Below are 19,177 nucleotides of genomic sequence, written 5' to 3'. Positions count from 1 at the left end.
ACGTCTAGAGCGGCGTCTAGGAGGCTTTTCCAGGCTGATAACGACCTGGGTCTCGAACCATCATGTTCATCTCTGGTCTCAATAGCATCTGCTGCTCGTCCAGACCAACAGGTACATTTGAAACCACATCTTTTCTGATCCGTTTTGTTTTTCCATTCACGATAAAGGGCGTTCTTTGGTCAGCAAAAATGTAACCTTTTGATTTTGCTGATGTACGGTAGGACATGGTGTCCACACTTCCAAGATGGTGGAATGTATTGTAAACCGGCAGCTATTTTAATTTCACACTTGAGTGCTTTGTATAACAACATAACATACAAGCATCACTGGTGGTGTCCAAAAAAAAAACTAAAATGGAGAAAGTGACATAAAGGTCATCCGCATACCAGGTATACTCATTTGTGTCGTTTTCACGTTTCACTGCTGACTGGGAAGTTTTGGGAATAAAGGTTAAACTTTGTACCTTAAAACTTAAAAAAATTAAATAAAAGGTCATTCGCACACTGCGTTGAATAATTCCAACCCCTAAAAAAAAAAGATTTTATACAGTTAAAATGACAGCAGGTATGCATTTGGAAATCAGCTGGAATTTTCTAGCCTGGATATCATGGAGGTCCTTTTCATGTCCTCTCTTATCTTCCTGTCTCACTCGCCGTCACCTTCTCGCTCTATCAGTCTCCATTACGCCACTTTAGATGAAAGAAGCAAGGTGGAGAAAGGGTTTTCACAGGCACACACATCCCCTCTTCATCTCTTCCTCTAACTCAGAGCTACAGTGAAACGTTCACCAGACACAAGTGAAAAACACGAACTGATCCAAACACAAACTGCAGCTGTAACAAATGTATTGATCGATTACTCAGTCAACTGAAACTTCATTTATTGACCAATGACTTACCAACCTCAATGGAGAGAATTTTGCTGATATGTTGGCGTGTTTGAGAAATGATCCTAATGAGAATCTGAACTGATTACAGTGTTAAGAGAACTGAAGGCAAATTTTATCATCAAAATTCTATTTCTCATTTTATTACATATAGGAATGCATTTTTGATAGCTATTTTGTCGCTGCTATAGCAAGTTATGAGTGTTTGAAATACGCTGTGTAATATATCAGTCCATATGTCAAAGCAATGGCCGTAAACGAGATTCGTTGAGACCTGTGCGAGACATCGTAGGACGGAAGTAAAACGTACAGCAGAAATCAAAGTGACCAACATCTGCCGACTATATAGTGAGCTCATTGGTAAAATGAAAAAAAAAAAAAACGCTTTAGAACACTAGTCCGTCGTGCTGGTATTTACGTCATTACTGTCGCACAATTAAAACATGCCAGTTCAGTCAGCTGGTGCGTTTTCAAAATAATAAATACATGCGTGTATTTTTGTCTCAATTTTTGTCTCAAGCGTATAATTTCCCACATTAATCAATACAAAGTACCTGCAGCTTTCAGTTCTTTTAAATCAAGGCTGAATACTTTCTTCTTTGCCGCTGCCTTTTATTAAATCAAATTTGAGACTTATTTGATTTCTTTCAGCATGACCTCAATGCATGATGGGATATATTGCTTTGGTTAGTGACCATTGTTGTAAACTACTTTTCGTGATGCATTGTGGGATACTTTGCACTGTATAGGGTGGAAATAATCCTCACTAAGGTTTCGGACAGCACTACAAAATGGCGTCCTCACTATACAGTACCCTATACAGTAAGTAGGGAGCAATTTTGGACACAGGGGTTGTCAAAAGACGCGTGCACCCTCTTTCGAATGCTGATGTAATTAAGCCGGAAGTTTTGTGTGTTTTGATAGCAATCAGGAAAGTTTGAAAAAAGTAGGCAGTAATCGTCATTTAAACTCATTTGCGTGCAATATTTCGTTTGGAAAAGTTTTCAAAATGGCGGCACTGACACCTGGCTGACACTTCACATTTCGAAGTCTCGCACAAGTCTCGTGAAGATCGCGCGGATAAGCGACGCCTGCCGTGGACCGAACAAACTAAATTCAACATGGCTAAAAACCGAATAGGCCGATAAGTATAATATTTAATTGCAATTAATTGCCAATACGAGTCACGATATAAGGTTACTAAAACCAAAAACATAATTGAATAACACAAGAAATAAAGCAAGTTTAAAAATGACTTCAGCTCTCCTTTAATGTTTTGCTATATAAGGATACAAGTGAGATCTCAAAAAACTTGAATTACTGAAGGAAAGATCTGATCTACACGATGTTTTAAATGCAGGATGTAATCAGGAAAGATAAAAAGAAAAAAAAAGTTACTAAAAATTCTCATCTCATCTCATTATCTCTAGCCGCTTTATCCTTCTACAGGGTCGCAGGCAAGCTGGAGCCTATCCCAGCTGACTACGGGCGAAAGGCGGGGTACACCCTGGACAAGTCGCCAGGTCATCACAGGGCTGACACATAGACACAGACAACCATTCACACTCACATTCACACCTACGGTCAATTTAGAGTCACCAGTTAACCTAACCTGCATGTCTTTGGACTGTGGGGGAAACCGGAGCACCCGGAGGAAACCCACGCGGACACGGGGAGAACATGCAAACTCCACACAGAAAGGCCCTCGCCGGCCCCGGGGCCCGAACCCAGGACCTTCTTGCTGTGAGGCGACAGCGCTAACCACTACACCACCGTGCCGCCCCGTTACTAAAAATTGTGTATTATTATTATTATTATTATGTAAATAACATTTACTATTATTCTATCCACATTCAGTGGATATGAGCAATCGCGCACTCTGATTGGCTACTCTACTACTAGGATACCACGAGTAAAGAAAAATATGGCAAAGCGTGTTGCTGAACCAACTGAGGACGAAATAAAAACTCTACTCGAAAACAAAACCCCAAAAATTGTCATCAAGTATTTAAAAGGAACAGAAATGGCTAAAAGAATATAGTACCCCCACCGGGTATCTCCTGTTCCACACTCCAGCCCAGTTGGTGGCCGTAATGCACCTTTAAGTTGGTTTGCCAACCACCACAAAACCATGAAGAAGAAAATCCCCCCCCAAAAAAAGGGCAACAAAATATGGAATAAAAGCATTTGATGGTAAGAACGTCTCATTTTTCAAGAATTATCACATTTTTCACAAATTGCTCCCGTCATTTCACTGGTTTGTTTACATCCTAAGCGGAAATAATTTTGTCGGACGTTTTGTATAAAGTTATTTATCAAATTTGCAAAAAATAAAAATGCTCCATTTCTCAAAATCCAGTGAATGTGGATAGAATAAAACAGTTATTCCACTCACTCTCATCATACATGGCTTATAGCCAAATATCAGCCATCAGCTCACGTACGACTCAATTTCGTGGAATAAGCATTAAATATAAAAATCAGATAATATAAATCATAAGTAAGAGTCACAATCTGCAGAAGAACAGTCACTGGCTCTCTAGTACAAGCTACAAGACAATTTTCTTATAAAACTGTCCAGCAATGACTCTCTAATACCTCTTTTCAACCAGCAGGGAATGGGTTCTGTTCTGGTTCATGCACCAAATTTCAAAGCATTTTGACCAAAAATAAATTGGTTCAGAATCTAAAAAACTTGATTCCCAGTTGGAAGCAAAATATTAAAATTTTCTTTTTTTTTGGGGGGGGGGGTTTGGCCACAATGCGAACCATAACCTCAGTAGACGTGTCATTACTTTGGACAGGAAGCAAAGCACAGCAATGGAGAATACAGCGGAAAAGGATACATCGTCAGGGAAAAAAAAAGAAAAAGGAATGAAAACATATCTGCAGTAACAGAACAAAAGCTCGCAGGTAATCAATGCACTCTGTCATCTTGCTACTCATGTTTACTCCCATTGTTCATTCTGCAACACCCTCTGTTCAGGACATCCGGGTGAAAACGTGGGCTGGTTCACTAGCTGGCACCAAGGTTCAAAGATTCCTGAATGGAGCCAGTTCAAGAACCTGTTCTGGGGTCATCGTGGCTCAGCTGGCTAAGGCGCCATACCATAAATCCGGGGACCCGGGTTCGATTCCGGCCCAAGGTCATTTCCCGATCCCTTCCGTCTCTCTCTCCTGCTCATTTCCTGTCTCTACACTGTCCTATCCGATAAAGGTGAAAAAAGCCCCCAAAAAAATATCTTTAAAAAGAACCTGTTCTGATGGAGATTTAAAATGAAAACAGCTGCAGCAAATCGCCACTTAGAAAAAAGTTTTAACCCATTCATTTAAAAACATCTTCACTTTCCAGAATTTCTTGAAATGTGCCAAAATTTTTCCATCATTCTAAAGATTGGGAAGAAAAAGAAAAGTACAAGATGTTCTAAATGGGAAAACTCAAACACAACCTTTGAAAATCAGGTCAAACCAGACTTTTTTTTTAAATATTCAAATTGTTATTGCCATATAATTTGAAAGTAAACTCTATAATCACGTGAGCAAGAGTGCAGTTATACTGAATATCAGCATGGCTGCGATTTTTGGGGTGGGTAATCACAACCGTGTCAATATTCAGTATAATAAATAGCACAATTTCTATTTAATTAAATAAGCAGTTAAATAAACAAGAAGTTAATATTGAGTAAATGGCATTTCAGAACCAATATGGCCAAAAGGCCTGTTTATTTTTGCTCCGCTAGCAGAAACTGATCCTGAAGGATATTTACAAACTAGCAGGTTACCCGGTGTTGCAAAATTCTGGGTTGCCCCCAGATTTCCATGTCAAATTTGGTGAAGATCCATCGAGAAATGGTGATGTTAACCCAAGACAAACAAAAATCCAAACATCCAGCACCCAGGGACCCACTGGGGCCCATACATGAATTTTGTTTATATCTGCAAAATTCCAAGTCATCCCCGGACCTACTTGCCAAATTTGATGAAAATCAGTTGAGAAATGGCGACGTTAGCTCAAGACAAATAAACAAAAACTTTGCTGCTTATTATACAGAATATAACCAAGTTGGTCAATAAAACTTCATTTTTTTCTTTGTACTTTTGTCAGTTAAATAAAGGTTCAAATGAATTAAAAAAATTTTTATTGCATTTTGGAAAAATATCCCAATTTTTATGGAAATGGGATTAGTATTATTCCTTGTCACTGGGGTGGTACCATTGAGACAGTATGGCACCTTCAAAAATAATTTTAAATCTAGCTGCAAGCTGCAATGAAGGGCCCAAGCACCTCCAGTATACCAAATCTGGCATGAATCCAACAAACTGCCTTGGAGGAGAACGTCAAAGTGTGTCAAGATGCACAAAACCAAAAGTAACTCACTTCCTGTTGAGTATGGCTAATACAATGTACCTTACAACTTTGTTCGTCTTGAGGGGCCCCCCCACACACACACCTACCTACTAAATTTGACACGGATAGGTGAAACTATATACCAGGCAAAAGTCTCAATGACATGTGGGGGCGCTATGGAGTCCCCTGGACACACCTGGGGTCAAGCCTCTATCGCTGAGTAGTGGTGGCCAGGGCTGATATGTGCACCAAATTTCATGAGTTTTCGCCCATGGGAACCACCTCAAAAATGGCCAAGTCTTGAATAAAAAGAATAACAACAATCCTTAGGAAAAATATAGGGCCTTGCATCTCAGTGCAGCGTCCTCTGGTGGACACCGAAGGCAGCACACCTCTGATGCTCGGGCCTTAATTATTATTTTAATTTTTATGTCTGAAAGCATTTCTAAAAACAGAGAAATGTAGCAAAAGTTAAAGGAGAACTGAAGTCATTTTTAAACTTGCTTTATTTCTTAATTAATGTGTTATTCAATTACGTTTTCGGTTTTAGTAACCTTATATCGTGACTCATATTGGCAACTAATTGCAATTAAATATCATACTTATCGGCCTATTCGGTTTTTAGCCATGTTGAATTTAGTTCGTTCTGTCCACGGAAGAGTGTCACTTATCTGCGCGATCTTCACGAGACTTATGCGAGACTTCGAAACGTGAAGTGTCAACCAGGTGCCATTTTGAAAACTGTTTTCCAAACGAAGTATTGCACAAAAACGAGTTTAAATGACGATTACTGCCTACTTTTTTCAAACTTTCCTGATCGCTATCAAAACAAACAAAACTTCCAGCTTGATTACGTCAGCATTCGAAGGAGGGCGCGCGTCTTTTGACAATGTTGGCAGATGTCGGTCACTTTGATTTCCGCTGTACGTTTTACTTCCGTCCTACGATGTCTCGCACAGGTCTCAACGAATCTCGTTTACAGCCATCGCTTTGACATATGGACTGATATATTACAGAGCATATTTCAAACACTCATAACTTGCTGTAGCAGCGACAAAATAGCTATCAGAAATGCATTCCTATATTTAATAAAATGAGATAAATAGAATTTTGATAATTAAATTTGCCTTCAGTTCTCCTTTACTTTTATGGCAACAAAACACATCAACGCAAACAAATGACACGTTTCAGACATCTGGTTCTTCTGGTGCTAACATCATGTTGGTTTATAAAAGTACCAAGATATTGAAGAACAACTTAATTTTTCATGACATCACTCGTCGTAATATAAAGACCGTAGTGTATCGTCACCAACATGCTCCTCTCAGGACTACAGCAATTTGTGGAATGGGTCTGTTTTAGACAAACAAGCCATTAAATTACGGTACAGATTAAAATATGAGGAAGTGTAACTCAAGTACCTGATTTAGAGGCAGTACTGAAGCTCTGAAGCTGCAGTTTGTTGAAGTGTTGCTTTTTTTTTTTTTTTGGTCATAGTTCAATTACCGCTGTGGTTTATGAGTCATTTCTGAACAAATCAGCAACCGATTTAATATTTTTAAAAAAGGAATAATTTCAGGAACCATTCGAACCACAGTTTCCCTTTTTCAGCAAAGTTTCCACTCATCACAGTTCCATGAGAACTCTTCAGAATGATTGTATGAGTTATGTATTATTGTGTCCTAAAACATCCTGAACCCCTCCCAAAATCCCAGAGGTCAAATCTGTTTTCGTTCATCTCACACAATACACATGAAACCAGTTTTCATGTTCCAGCCTGCCCAAACCAGCACACAGGACCCAGAATTACAGCACTTACCATCACATTTCACCACACGCTCAACATGTTTAGTGCGAGCGTGTGTCACACTTGCTGCTCTTCCCGACACGTCTTCCCGGATCATCAGCGACCTGTCAACGATCATTATGACCACTGTCTGGTGGCCACCAGTGAAATGTACAGCATCTGTTAGCGTGGCTGTCGGATCACAAAGACAGCTGTCAACAATGCGTAAATGTTGGCCTTCAGGGGTGTCGGACATGAATAAGCATGCTGGATCACTTTTTAAACAACCCCCACCACCAAAGGCACAACATGGCATTCATCTGTGCACAAGGAAGAATTTCTAAAAGAGTTTCTAAAACTTCGAGAGACAGCAGTGTTGCCTTGCTGAAAAAATGAGAAGATAAAAGAAAGATCACGTTTAAACGCTCCAAGCTATTTGTTTGTATTTGTGTTCAATACTTTGGATACACAGCGTTACAGTTTTGGGGAATTAAGCCATGTTAGGAAAACTACAATAACTAAGGAAAAAAAACCAACACTCTTTACAATCGTGGTGAGAAGAAAAGCAGCTCAGAAAGCACAGCACATCAATGTTATGGTGGCAGAAAACTAGAAGACCATATCGGGTTTCAGTCCTTTCAGCCAAGAATAAGCTACAGTAGGGCAAAGGATCACCAAAAATTGGGGGGGGGGGGGGGGGTGATATTTTGATTGGCTGATTGGATAAACACAAATACACAGTTATACAGATGCTAATAACAAAGTGGCTAGTCAGTGTACGAGTGAAATAAGATTTTCTAACAACAAGTGAGGAAAACAATGGCACTCATCTCATCATCTCTAGCCGCTTTATCCTGTTCTACAGGGTCGCAGGCAAGCTGGAGCCTATCCCAGCTGACTACGGGCGAAAGGCGGGGTACACCCTGGACAAGTCGCCAGGTCATCACAGGGCTGACACATAGACACAGACAACCATTCACACTCACATTCACACCTACGCTCAATTTAGAGTCACCAGTTAACCTAACCTGCATGTCTTTGGACTGTGGGGGAAACCGGAGCACCTGGAGGAAACCCACGCGGACACGGGGAGAACATGCAAACTCCGCACAGAAAGGCCCTCGCCGGCCACGGGGCTCGAACCCAGGAACTTCTTGCTGTGAGGCAACAGTGCTAACCACTACACCACCGTGCCGCCCTTAAAAGGACTATTGTGCCAGTAAAAATTTAATGAACGTCTATAAAAAAGTCTACAGGAAAAAAAAAAAGAAAAAAAGACACGTCCAAGGCACTGGATGTTACTCTAAGCATCAGTCAAGTCAAAAATTGTTCCAGAAGGTTCGAAGATATCCATGATGCTTTCCAGAAAAGTGTATTAAAATGTAACCGAGGACAATTTCAATACTGTACGGTTATAAAGTCCAGCTCTGGTACCATTTATGAACTCATTTCTGACAAAATAACTTGTTTCTGATTATAAATTACACCCAGAAATTATAAAATATCCACATACAGTACCAGTCAAAACTTTGGACACCTTCGAGTTCAATTTTTTTTTCTTAATTTTTTAATTAACCAAATAAAATCTCGTTTCTCTTTACTTAGTTGAGCGGTTCTTGACACAACATGGCTTACTACAGTTTGGATGGAATAGGGCTGTTTACTATTTTATTTCAAACGTAATTGATTGAAAAGCATTCCAGGTGACGACCTCATGAAGCTGGTTAAGATAACACCCATTAGCGTTCAAAGCGTCAAGGTAAACGCTGGCTACTTTGAAGAATCTAAAATACGAAACATTTTTGTTTACCACATAATTCCCGATGTTATTTCATAGTTTTGATGTCTTCAATATTGTTCGACAATGTAGAAAAGACAAAATACAGAAAAACCTCGAAACGATCACAGCCTAATGCAGACTCATTTATTTTCCTTATAACCCACAAACTCATACCCAGCTCCTCAAACACACACACTATAAGTTTATAATTTATGGAAAAATGTATTCTCTACAAATCACTTCATTGAATAATATTAAATTGGGACGGGAGGAGGACTTGGGCGAGGAAATACGGGATGGAAAGAGGCACTCAGGAGGGTACATACAGCTTCCATTTGTGCACAGCATGGTCTTACGCAAGGTAAATTTATCCACTGGACCAAAGCAAGGCTATCCTGGATCTATAATGATGTGAACGTGAACTGTCTAAGATGTAATCAATCACCTGAAAATTCATCTGCACATGTTTTGGAGCTGTCCATCTCTGGCCGGCTGCTGGGAAGATATTTTTAATACATTTTCAGAAATAAGCAGCACACGGATTGAACCGGGGCCCATAACAGTATTAGTCAGGGTTCCTCCAACTGCACTACACAAATTTAAAAAAAAAAAAAGGACGTGATAGCCTTTGTTACTGTACTTTGTTGGCGAGACGACAAATTTTGCTCGGATGGAAATCTCCTGCACCTCCATCTCATGCCTTTTGGATTAAAGACAGTTTAAAATGCACCAAATTGGGGGGAAAAAACCCACACTGAAGGGGTCTGTGAACAAATTCTGGGCAATGTGGACCCTTAATTATTATTATTATTATTTTTTAATTGTCATTCCCTTATCTCTATTCTTGGTGTACGGGGGCGAGGACACACTACTTCGCCAGTGTAAAAAAACTTCGAATGTAGACGACACTGTTCATTTGATCTAGCTGAATTGTGAAATAACTTGGTCATACTATGCTAGTATTTCCTGTGTTGCGTCATATGTTTGTTTTATTGCTCTTATGTTATTTCATACACCTAATATATAATTTACAAGTGAGGTTATTTTGTAATGCATATTATACTAAAACTCAATAAAAAGAAGTTTTAAAAAAATAAAATAATTTGACTGAAATTTATCCCCACATTTTTTCCCCCCACCTATCCATTTAACATCAGTTTCCAGTGCTGGTGAGCAGGTTTGACGTTGCATGATATGAGCACAGTTTCCTCGCCTGGCGTACTATTCAGTCTTTCAGCATACGGCTTTAATAGCTTGAACAAATTGCGAGTTCAAATCCACACCTGATCCACATGTCTGGGAGTTTTGTACTCAGTTTATGGTTGAAAATAAAATCCCACAACATACTAGTGTCAAAAGAATCCAAAAATAAGCCCTGGCAAGAAAAATAATAATTGTTGCCGGTCAAAGGGGAAAAGGAATATCGGCACAGACTGGGACATGACGAGACTAACGGCTGTTAATTGGCTTAAACACATGACCTAATTCATGTAATAGTGTATAACACCAGGTTAGTGCCACACAGCAACCGAACAGAAAAATGTTTCTCTGCTGTTTAACAGAAAAAATAGCCAATTATAGGAGTTCCAACCAAGAGGAATCATGTACAGGTGTGTAAATGATGTGTATTTTTTGCTTGAAATGTATCTACCGTACCAAGACAAAAGACTGGTGCCAGTTTTTAAAAAAAAATGCTTATTAAATTAAGCAGATATTCACAGTTTTGCTCGTTTTCATGTTCCCACTCAAGACTGAGATATGTCTTATACAAGATTTATACCAGACGCACCAATCTAACCGTAGGAAATGGCATCAGTGCCATACTGGCCGTGTGTCTGGATATTTCCCCCCCATTAGATCGCACTTTCCCCATGGTAAGCCCTGAAGACGTTCTGCAAACGGACACAAAACATTATGTTAATGCACTTCCCCTATTGTGCTTGTTCTGTTTCTCAGAACTTAGCCCCAGCTACTGTATACTGAGAATTTCAGTATCAGAAGGTCATGTTCCAGCTGACAACCTAAACAAAGCTCTAATGGGGCAAAATGTTAAAAGGAGCAACCCTATTTTCATCACTGGTCTCACTTCCTATTTAACAGGAAGCAGGCAGTGAGTGGATCAGAGCTAGAGCAGTCCACCTGTAACGTTACTTGTGAAACAAGTGTGTTTTCATGGACCTGTTAGAACTTGCAGAATAGGAGAGGTTCAGGTTCCTGGTACTCAGATAGACTAACCTGGGATTCGAACACGCTCGTATGTTTATATAGAATTGTTTCTTATTTTTGTTTTATTATTATTCATTGTTATTTAAAATTATGTACTTATAAATAATTCCTTTAACTAAACACAGCTCCAATGTAAATAAGGTTTATCTTTTTGGATTCTGTGTATAATAAATAAAGTTCAAACGAAACTAAAAACCCCAAGGTCCAAATGAAGATCTCCAGCTTGAAGATAAATAATGTTTTGGTAGGAGATTTAGGGGGTTTTGCAAATGCAAATTCATGATCTGAAGATGTTTCCATGTCTCTTATTTTCCATTTCTGACCAAGTGTAGATGTAGATGCACTCCTAATGAAGATCTACATCACACACATCATGGATCTCATCCATCCTGCAGCTTTTATCCAACAGACCAACAAGTTGGCAGGATGAACTAATGTCATGCACCATAACCAGTGTGTGTGTGTGTGTGTGTGTGTGTTACTCACCCATCTGGTGATGAGGTTCCGTATCGTACTGAAATCCATGATCTCTTCTCAGGATCTTCTCTTCAGGATGTGAAAACGCTAGCTGATCTTTCTCCCCACTCTCTGATCCATGACTGTCCTGCTGCTCTTCCTTGTCCCTCTGGAAAATGAAAATGAGACACGATCTTCAGCACTGAAGATGTTATATCTCTCCAGTTGCGGCTACGCTCGAGCCCCTTTGCATACTTTTCAGTGTTGCGTGTTTGTAATCAAGTCATCAAAGTAAACCAGAGGTTACTTTGTTTCCAAACTGTTGCCCCGGAACACCTTTGCTTTGATCTTGTCTCGTCTCTGTCCCTGCACAGTGTGCGCGCGCGCTCCCGCTCCTCCTGCTCTACTCTCCTCTCTTCTCTTCTTTCGCAAATACGTCACGGACCCTACTGCGCATGCGCACTTCCTCTCCCACCCACCCGCCCACATTAATTTTAAACAGCACTCAGCCTGATCGGTCGCCTCTCCAGCGCGCCTTCTTTGTGTTGCCATGTTCTCCAATAATCCGCATAGATGGGTTGTATTTTTTTAGATGTTGGCGCACTTTGCAGAATTTTTTTTCTCCTTGTATTCCTACAAGCTGGTCTGCTTATCATAGCTGTACTTTATTTATGATAAAATAAATACTTTGTATGATAGATAGATAGATAGATAGATAGATAGATAGATAGATAGATAGATTGATTGATTGATTGATTGATTGATTTACTTGATTGATCCCAAGCTGGGAAATTCTTATGTTACAGCAGAAAGTTATCAGACATGTGAAAAGAAAAAGACACACTGTACAACATAATTTTATATATGTGGCACGGTGGTGTAGTGGTTAGCGCTGTCGCCTCACAACAAGAAGGTCCTGAGTTCGAGCCCAGTGGCCTATGGGGGCCTTTCTGTGCGGAGTTTGCATGTTCTCCCCGTGTCTGCATGGGTTTCCTCCAGGTGCTCCGGTTTCCCCCACAGTCCAAAGACATGCAGGTTAGGCTAATAAGTGGCTCTAAATTGACCGTAGGTGTGAACATGAGTGTGAATGGTTGTTTGTTTCTATGTGTCAGCCCTGTGATGACCTGGCGACTTGTCCAGGGTGTACCCCGCCTTTCATCCGTAGTCAGCTGGGATAGGATCCAGCTTGCCTGCGACCCTGCACAGGATAAGCGGTTACGGATAATGGATGGATGGAGATATATGTATATATATAGCCGCTTTATCCTGTTCTGCAGGGTCATAGGCAAGCTGGAGCCTATCCCAGCTGACTATGGGTGAGAGGCACGGTACACCCTGGACAAGTCACCAGGTCATCGCAGGGTTCATCGCAAGCGCCCCCCCCCCCCCCCCCCCCCCCCCCGCCCCCCCGACCCTTGGCCCTTGGCTGCATTGTTTCTGTGACAGTCTGACACAGTCGTTTGTTCCTGTCCAGGATGCATTGAAACACTTTTGCAATCATACCACAAATTTTACACAGATGGCTCACCCAGGACACACATTAACACCAAGGTTGAAACCATTTCTTCCTGGAACACACTACTGACAAAAACGGTGCTTTTAGGTAGCCTACTATTTCTTATCAAATGACATAACTTTTAAAATTATTTTTAAAATACATTCTTCAGTTGGGGTGGCACGGTGGTGTAGTGTTTAGCACTGTCACCTCACAGCAAGAAGGTCCTGGGTTTGAGCCCAGTGCCCGACGAGGGTCTTTCTGCCCGTGTCTGCGTGGGTTTCCTCCGGGTGCTCTGGTTTCCCCCCACAGTCCAAAGACATGCAGGTTAGGCTAATCGGTTGCTCTAAATTGACCGTAGGTGTGATTGTGAGTGTGAATGGTTGTTTGTTTCTATGTGCGAGCCCTGCAATGACCTGGCGACTTGTCCAGGGTGTACCCCGCCTCTCACCCATAGTCAGCTGGGATAGGCTCCAGCTTGCCCGTGACCCTGCACAGGATAAGCAGTTGCGGATAATCGATGGATGGATGGATGGACATTCTTCAGTAATAGTTATTTTTTCGAATTAGACCCACATGATTTTATCAGTAAGACCTGGCAACCCAGAATTAGCCTCATACTGTACTGTAGAGCACAATATTAATAGGGTTATACAGCTCATTTGGCCATGACAAATCTTTTTGTGAGTGCAGGCTCAGGGTATTAAGTTCAAATGTCCTTGGAAGGGCTGATGTTTAAATCAGTATGTAATGAGAAATGATCACGTTATGATCACAAAATGCAGTGGTAGCTGAGTGGGTAAGACATTGGACGAATGATTGGAATAACTTTAGTTCAAATGCCAAGGCTGCCACTGCTGGGCCCTTGAGCAAGGCCCTTCACCCTCAGCTGCTCCGATGTATAAATGTAAGTTGTTCTGGATAACGGTGTCTGGTAAATGTTAAATGCTTATTTTATATCCCAGGCAGTAATAGTGAAACCTTGTGTGGATGACTGATATCTATAAAAAGATGAACCATAGATAATTGGACCAATAAAAAAATGAACCCTTTGTACATTTATATTTTTTTCACAGGGGTGTGGCCATATCAGTGAACATTGCCAGACTCCTTTGTGCCTTTGTTTAAAAAAAAAAAGAACCTAGCAACAAATCTAGCAACTTTCTGACCAGACATGAGCAACTGTCCTGTATGTGATACAGCTCATCTCACAGCATAGTAGCTTGTTATGACCATTACTTGTCCTACATGTACACTTCTTCATTTTAAACTATCTTCTTGGTTATATTTACAAATAATAAAAGTGACTCATTCCATCTGTCACAGTTTCCTTCATGTCTCTTTCCTAAGGCCACCCATTTTTTATCTTTAGGTTCACGGATTTTTTCAACATGTTTTTGATGATGTCGGTCGAAATAAAAATAAAAATAAAAGTGTCCTTGTCCGAATTTTTTTTTTGCATGGCAAAATTTCAATGTCGGATTAAGATTTACATACATACATATATATATATATATATATATATATATATATATATATATATATATATATATATATATATATGTGTGTGTGTGTGTGTGTGTGTGTGTTCTTGTGTATAAGTTTATAACATGGACTAGCATTCCAGTACTTACTTCTCTGAAGGTATGTGGTCATGTGACCGTTGAGCTCTCATGAGCACATCGAAGGCTGATACGTTCGTGCTACTTGATTCGATAGGACTCTCTGCGGCACCATCCTCTTCTAATTCCACAGTCAGATACTTGCAGCCAAAATCGCGAACTGACATTATGGCAGGCATATTCGGCATCGGGCTCGTTACATCACCGCCTTCTTTCTGAGAACCAAAGATCGTTTTGATCTTTTCATTGTTTACTTTCAACGCTTGAGAGACGAAATCGCCCACGTTTTGATTAGTGAGACAGTGAAAAGACTTTACCACACTTTATACTTACGTACAGTTGAGGCGATAGCTCGGAATCCATGCTGTCAGCATCAGCCATGGTCAGCACGAGGTTGACACTGTCGTAAAGCGGTCGTAAATACCATAAAAACATTCAAGTGAATACTCAATGTCGTAAATAGTTTCGTTTTCGGACTCGGCTGAAGTGGATATATACAACACACATTGTTGTTTGTATTTGTGATTCTAATGCTTTTTACTTAAAGAAATATGACCTAGTACCAGGGATACAGTGCTGTTACAAGAAAAATATGTGACTTTTTTTTTTACATTTCTTTTTGTACGTTTCGGCGGTTAAATAAAAATAAAAATACGCACAGACTTTTTATTTTTCTAGCGGTAGTATTTAACTGCCGTCGGTGGATCCGTGATCTAAAAAATCTAAAATGAGTCGCCTAACTACAGTATTTACTACCACGCCTTCATTTTGTCTGAGTTCTTGACAGAAATTGAAATAATTTGTAAACATGAACATGGTCTCTATGACCAAACATTATTATTTTCTATTCTGATCTGAAAATTTTTCCTTCTTCATCTAACATGTTTTGATATGCAAATAAATCCATAAATATGCAAATATACCATAGGACGTCATTTGGTGACATCAAGCGAGTTTTGTTTTTGAGCCACATTAGCTCATTTCCCCTGAACAGAGTCAGCAATACTGTGCAGAAATTATCCATATTACTCATTTATGTGTGTTTATCTCACTCTGAGTTAAAACTGTAACACTATTGCCGAAGTATTAAGAGGTATTTTTGACCAAATTCTTCAAATAAAAAGGAAATATGACCTATGAAGCCAGAATGAGTTTTGGTTTTGATGTTAATTATGATACAATTATCGACACCTTTTCAGATTTACCAATAAAAAACAATTTTACATAGGTGAATTTCAGTTACAACAGTTATTATTGGTTAATTAATCAATCAGAAGACCCGCCTCACCCTTTGATCTTGTCGTCTGATGACACAACTCACAAAATTTTTTTTAGCACGATCAGCAATTTAAGGAAAACGCGGATGTTATCATCGCAGGTAAGCATGGTGGAAAGATCATGGACATGTTTTTACTTTTCAAATTCACCGATCTTTCATGATCTCCTTGTCGAAGCCTACTTTGTTTCTTACTGTTTCATTTGTTTCATTTTTGTATCGAAACACGTGTTTGAGAAGTCACATGAGGTGTCGATAATAGTGATCAATTTCACCGGTGTCCACCATTATCGACACCCTGTGGAATTAAGTGACATTTACAACTGTTATGGATCTTTCTTTGTGTAACATTGTTGAAGTAGATGAAGTACTTTTTAAAAAAGTGCAGTGATTTATAATATTTTTTTCTGATTCATAACAGAATGGAATGTTTATAGAGTATTTGGAATCCTATTGCAGTAAATAGAAGTAGACCAGAATTAAATTCCTAGCATATAAAAAAAACATGGTTGAAATATTCAGATTTTTCGATTCCATTCAGAAAACATTTTTGCAGTTTGTTGTAAATATATACCACATATTACAATCTCAGTAGATGTTTTATATTTTGGTTCGAGGAATGACATGCGACCTTTGACTTGGATTTCCATGGGGTTACAATGTCAATTGCCTGTTGACATTTATTGGTAAACAAAACTAGAAATTAATACAAACAACAATGAAGGATTAACAAAATGTGATCTATGAAAATACTTAGAAAGTGGGTAGAAAGTGGAACAAAAAGATTTTCTGACAGGTTAAACATTATCAGTTGATTTGTCTACAAACAGTAGAATGATTTCCTCGTTTACGTAAGCACCGGCATCAATATATTTATATAAAATATATTTTGTACTAAATATAAGTCTATGTAAAACAAATTTTAAATAAAAACTATGTTTTGTTAACTTAATACCACATACTGATTATTTTTACTTTTTATAAATAATCATCTGGATGTTGATAATTGTGGAACGGTGTCGATAACTGTGGACAAAGGTGTCGATAATTGTGGAACAGTGTCGATAACTGTGGATAAAGGTGTCGATAATTGTGGAATGATGTCGATAACTGTGGACAAAGGTGTGGATAATTGTGGAATGCTATCGATAACTATGGATAAAGGTGTCGAAAATTGTGGAAAGGTGTCAATAACTGTGGATAAAGGTGTCGATAACTATGGATAAAGGTGTTGATAATTGTGGAAAGGTGTCGATAACTGTGGACAAAGGTGTTGATAACTGTGGACAAAGGTGTTGATAATTGTGGAACGGTGTCGATAACTATGGATAAAGGTGTCGATAATTGTGGTACAGTGTCGATAACTATGGATAAAGGTGTCGATAATTGTGGAACGGTGTCAATAACTGTGGACAAAGGTGTCGATAATTGTGGAATGGTGTCGATAACTGTGGATAAAGGTGTCGATAATTGTGGAAAGGTGTCAATAACTGTGGATAAAGGTGTCGATAACTATGGATAAAGGTGTTGATAATTGTGGAAAGGTGTCAATAACTGTGGACAAAGGTGCTGATAACTGTGGACAAAGGTGTTGATAATTGTGGAACGGTGTCGATAACTGTGGATAAAGGTGTCGATAATTGTGGAACGATGTCGATAACTGTGGACAAAGGTGTGGATAATTGTGGAATGCTATCGATAACTATGGATAAAGGTGTCGAAAATTGTGGAAAGGTGTCAATAACTGTGGATAAAGGTGTCGATAACTATGGATAAAGGTGTTGATAATTGTGGAAAGGTGTCGATAACTGTGGACAAAGGTGTTGATAACTGTGGACAAAGGTGTTGATAATTGTGGAACGGTGTCGATAACTATGGATAAAGGTGTCGATAATTGTGGTACAGTGTCGATAACTATGGATAAAGGTGTTGATAATTGTGGAACGGTGTCAATAACTGTGGACAAAGGTGTCGATAATTGTGGAATGGTGTCGATAACTGTGGATAAAGGTGTCGATAATTGTGGAAAGGTGTCAATAACTGTGGATAAAGGTGTCGATAACTATGGATAAAGGTGTTGATAATTGTGGAAAGGTGTCGATAACTGTGGACAAAGGTGTTGATAACTGTGGACAAAGGTGTTGATAATTGTGGAACGATGTCGATAACTATGGATAAACGTGTCGATAATTGTGGAACAGTGTCGATAACTATGGATAAAGGTGTCGGTAATTGTGGAAAGGTGTCAATAACTGTGGATGAAGGTGTCAATAATTGTGGAACGGTGTCGATAACTGTGGATAAAGGTGTCGATAATTGTGGAACGGTGTCGATAACTGTGGACAAAGGTGTTGATAATTGCGGAACCGTGTCGATAACTGTGGACAAAGGTGTTGATAATTGTGGAACGGTGTCGATAACTATGGACAAAGGTGTCGATAATCGTGGAAAGGTGTCGATAACTGTGGACAAAGGTGTCGATAATTGTGGAAAGGTATCGATAACTGTGGACAAAGGTGTCAATATTTGTGGAACGGTATCATGTGATCTGATACGCTAAGTAATCGGGAATCAACTCATTTTTTTTCCCAGTGGAAGTTTGAGTAATTATTCATGCACAATTTAGGTATTGAAAGTCTTTTCTACTTTTGCAATGGCCAAAAGATCGTTAAGGTGTTGATAATTGTAGCCACTGCTTTGGTAGTTTTGGTGTTAGCTATATTACCAGTTATGTTACTAGTTATGCTATTAGTTATGTTACTAGTTGCTTTACTGCGAGTTGGCCTAGTGGTTAGCGTGTCCGCCTCTCGATCTGGAGATCCTGAGTTCTACTCACGGTCGGGTCATACCAAAGACCATCATAAAAATGGTACCTACTGCCGTCTGGCAAGGCACGCTGCAATACAGATGCGAGTAGGGACTAGGGAGTCAAACTCTTGAGGTTACCAGAGGACTGGCCCCCCACTGTAACCCTAGCTATGGAATAGGCGAGAGGCTGAAGGCTATGGAAACGGAGATCGATGCCACCCTATGCGCCACATGGCGTGGGAAGGACTTTGATTGATGAGTTGCTTTGCGAATGGCATCTTTGTTCTCTACACAATTTCATGGTGCTTTCGTTAGTTTATTGTAACTACTATCTGACTGCAAAGCTGGTCTTTCATACCCTCTTTACTCTGGGCAAAAAAAATCTAGTAAATTCGACAAGTTGACAGCTCAGGAACCATAGAGTAGGAACCTTTTGTGTAGTCTTGTTTGCCGGACGGACATATTTTCATTCCGTACCTGATGTGTTTTTCCGC

The 19,177-nt window shown here is 39.6% G+C and overlaps 1 protein-coding gene across 3 annotated transcripts in view; it reads right to left on the bottom strand.

Moving 5' to 3' along the window:
• Positions 1-11,888, bottom strand: part of atp11a (ATPase phospholipid transporting 11A) — a 191,645-nt gene extending 179,757 nt beyond the window's left edge. Inside the window, exons 1-2 of one of the 3 annotated variants that reach the window (XM_060898855.1) lie at positions 11,738-11,888; positions 11,513-11,651 (exon numbers count right to left, since the gene is read on the bottom strand). In XM_060898855.1, coding sequence (XP_060754838.1) covers positions 11,513-11,551 — 39 coding nt within the window. In that variant the 5' untranslated portion in view covers positions 11,552-11,651; positions 11,738-11,888. The remainder of the gene's footprint in view (positions 1-11,512; positions 11,652-11,737) is intronic. The other 2 variants (XM_060898856.1, XM_060898857.1) reach the window with 2 other exon arrangements.
• Between the last annotated feature and the right edge of the window lie 7,289 nt (positions 11,889-19,177).

The sequence above is a fragment of the Neoarius graeffei genome, chromosome 18, assembly GCF_027579695.1.
Source record: "Neoarius graeffei isolate fNeoGra1 chromosome 18, fNeoGra1.pri, whole genome shotgun sequence".
NCBI classification, from domain to species: Eukaryota; Metazoa; Chordata; class Actinopteri; order Siluriformes; family Ariidae; genus Neoarius; species Neoarius graeffei.
This window is presented reverse-complemented; position numbering and strand designations above follow the sequence as displayed.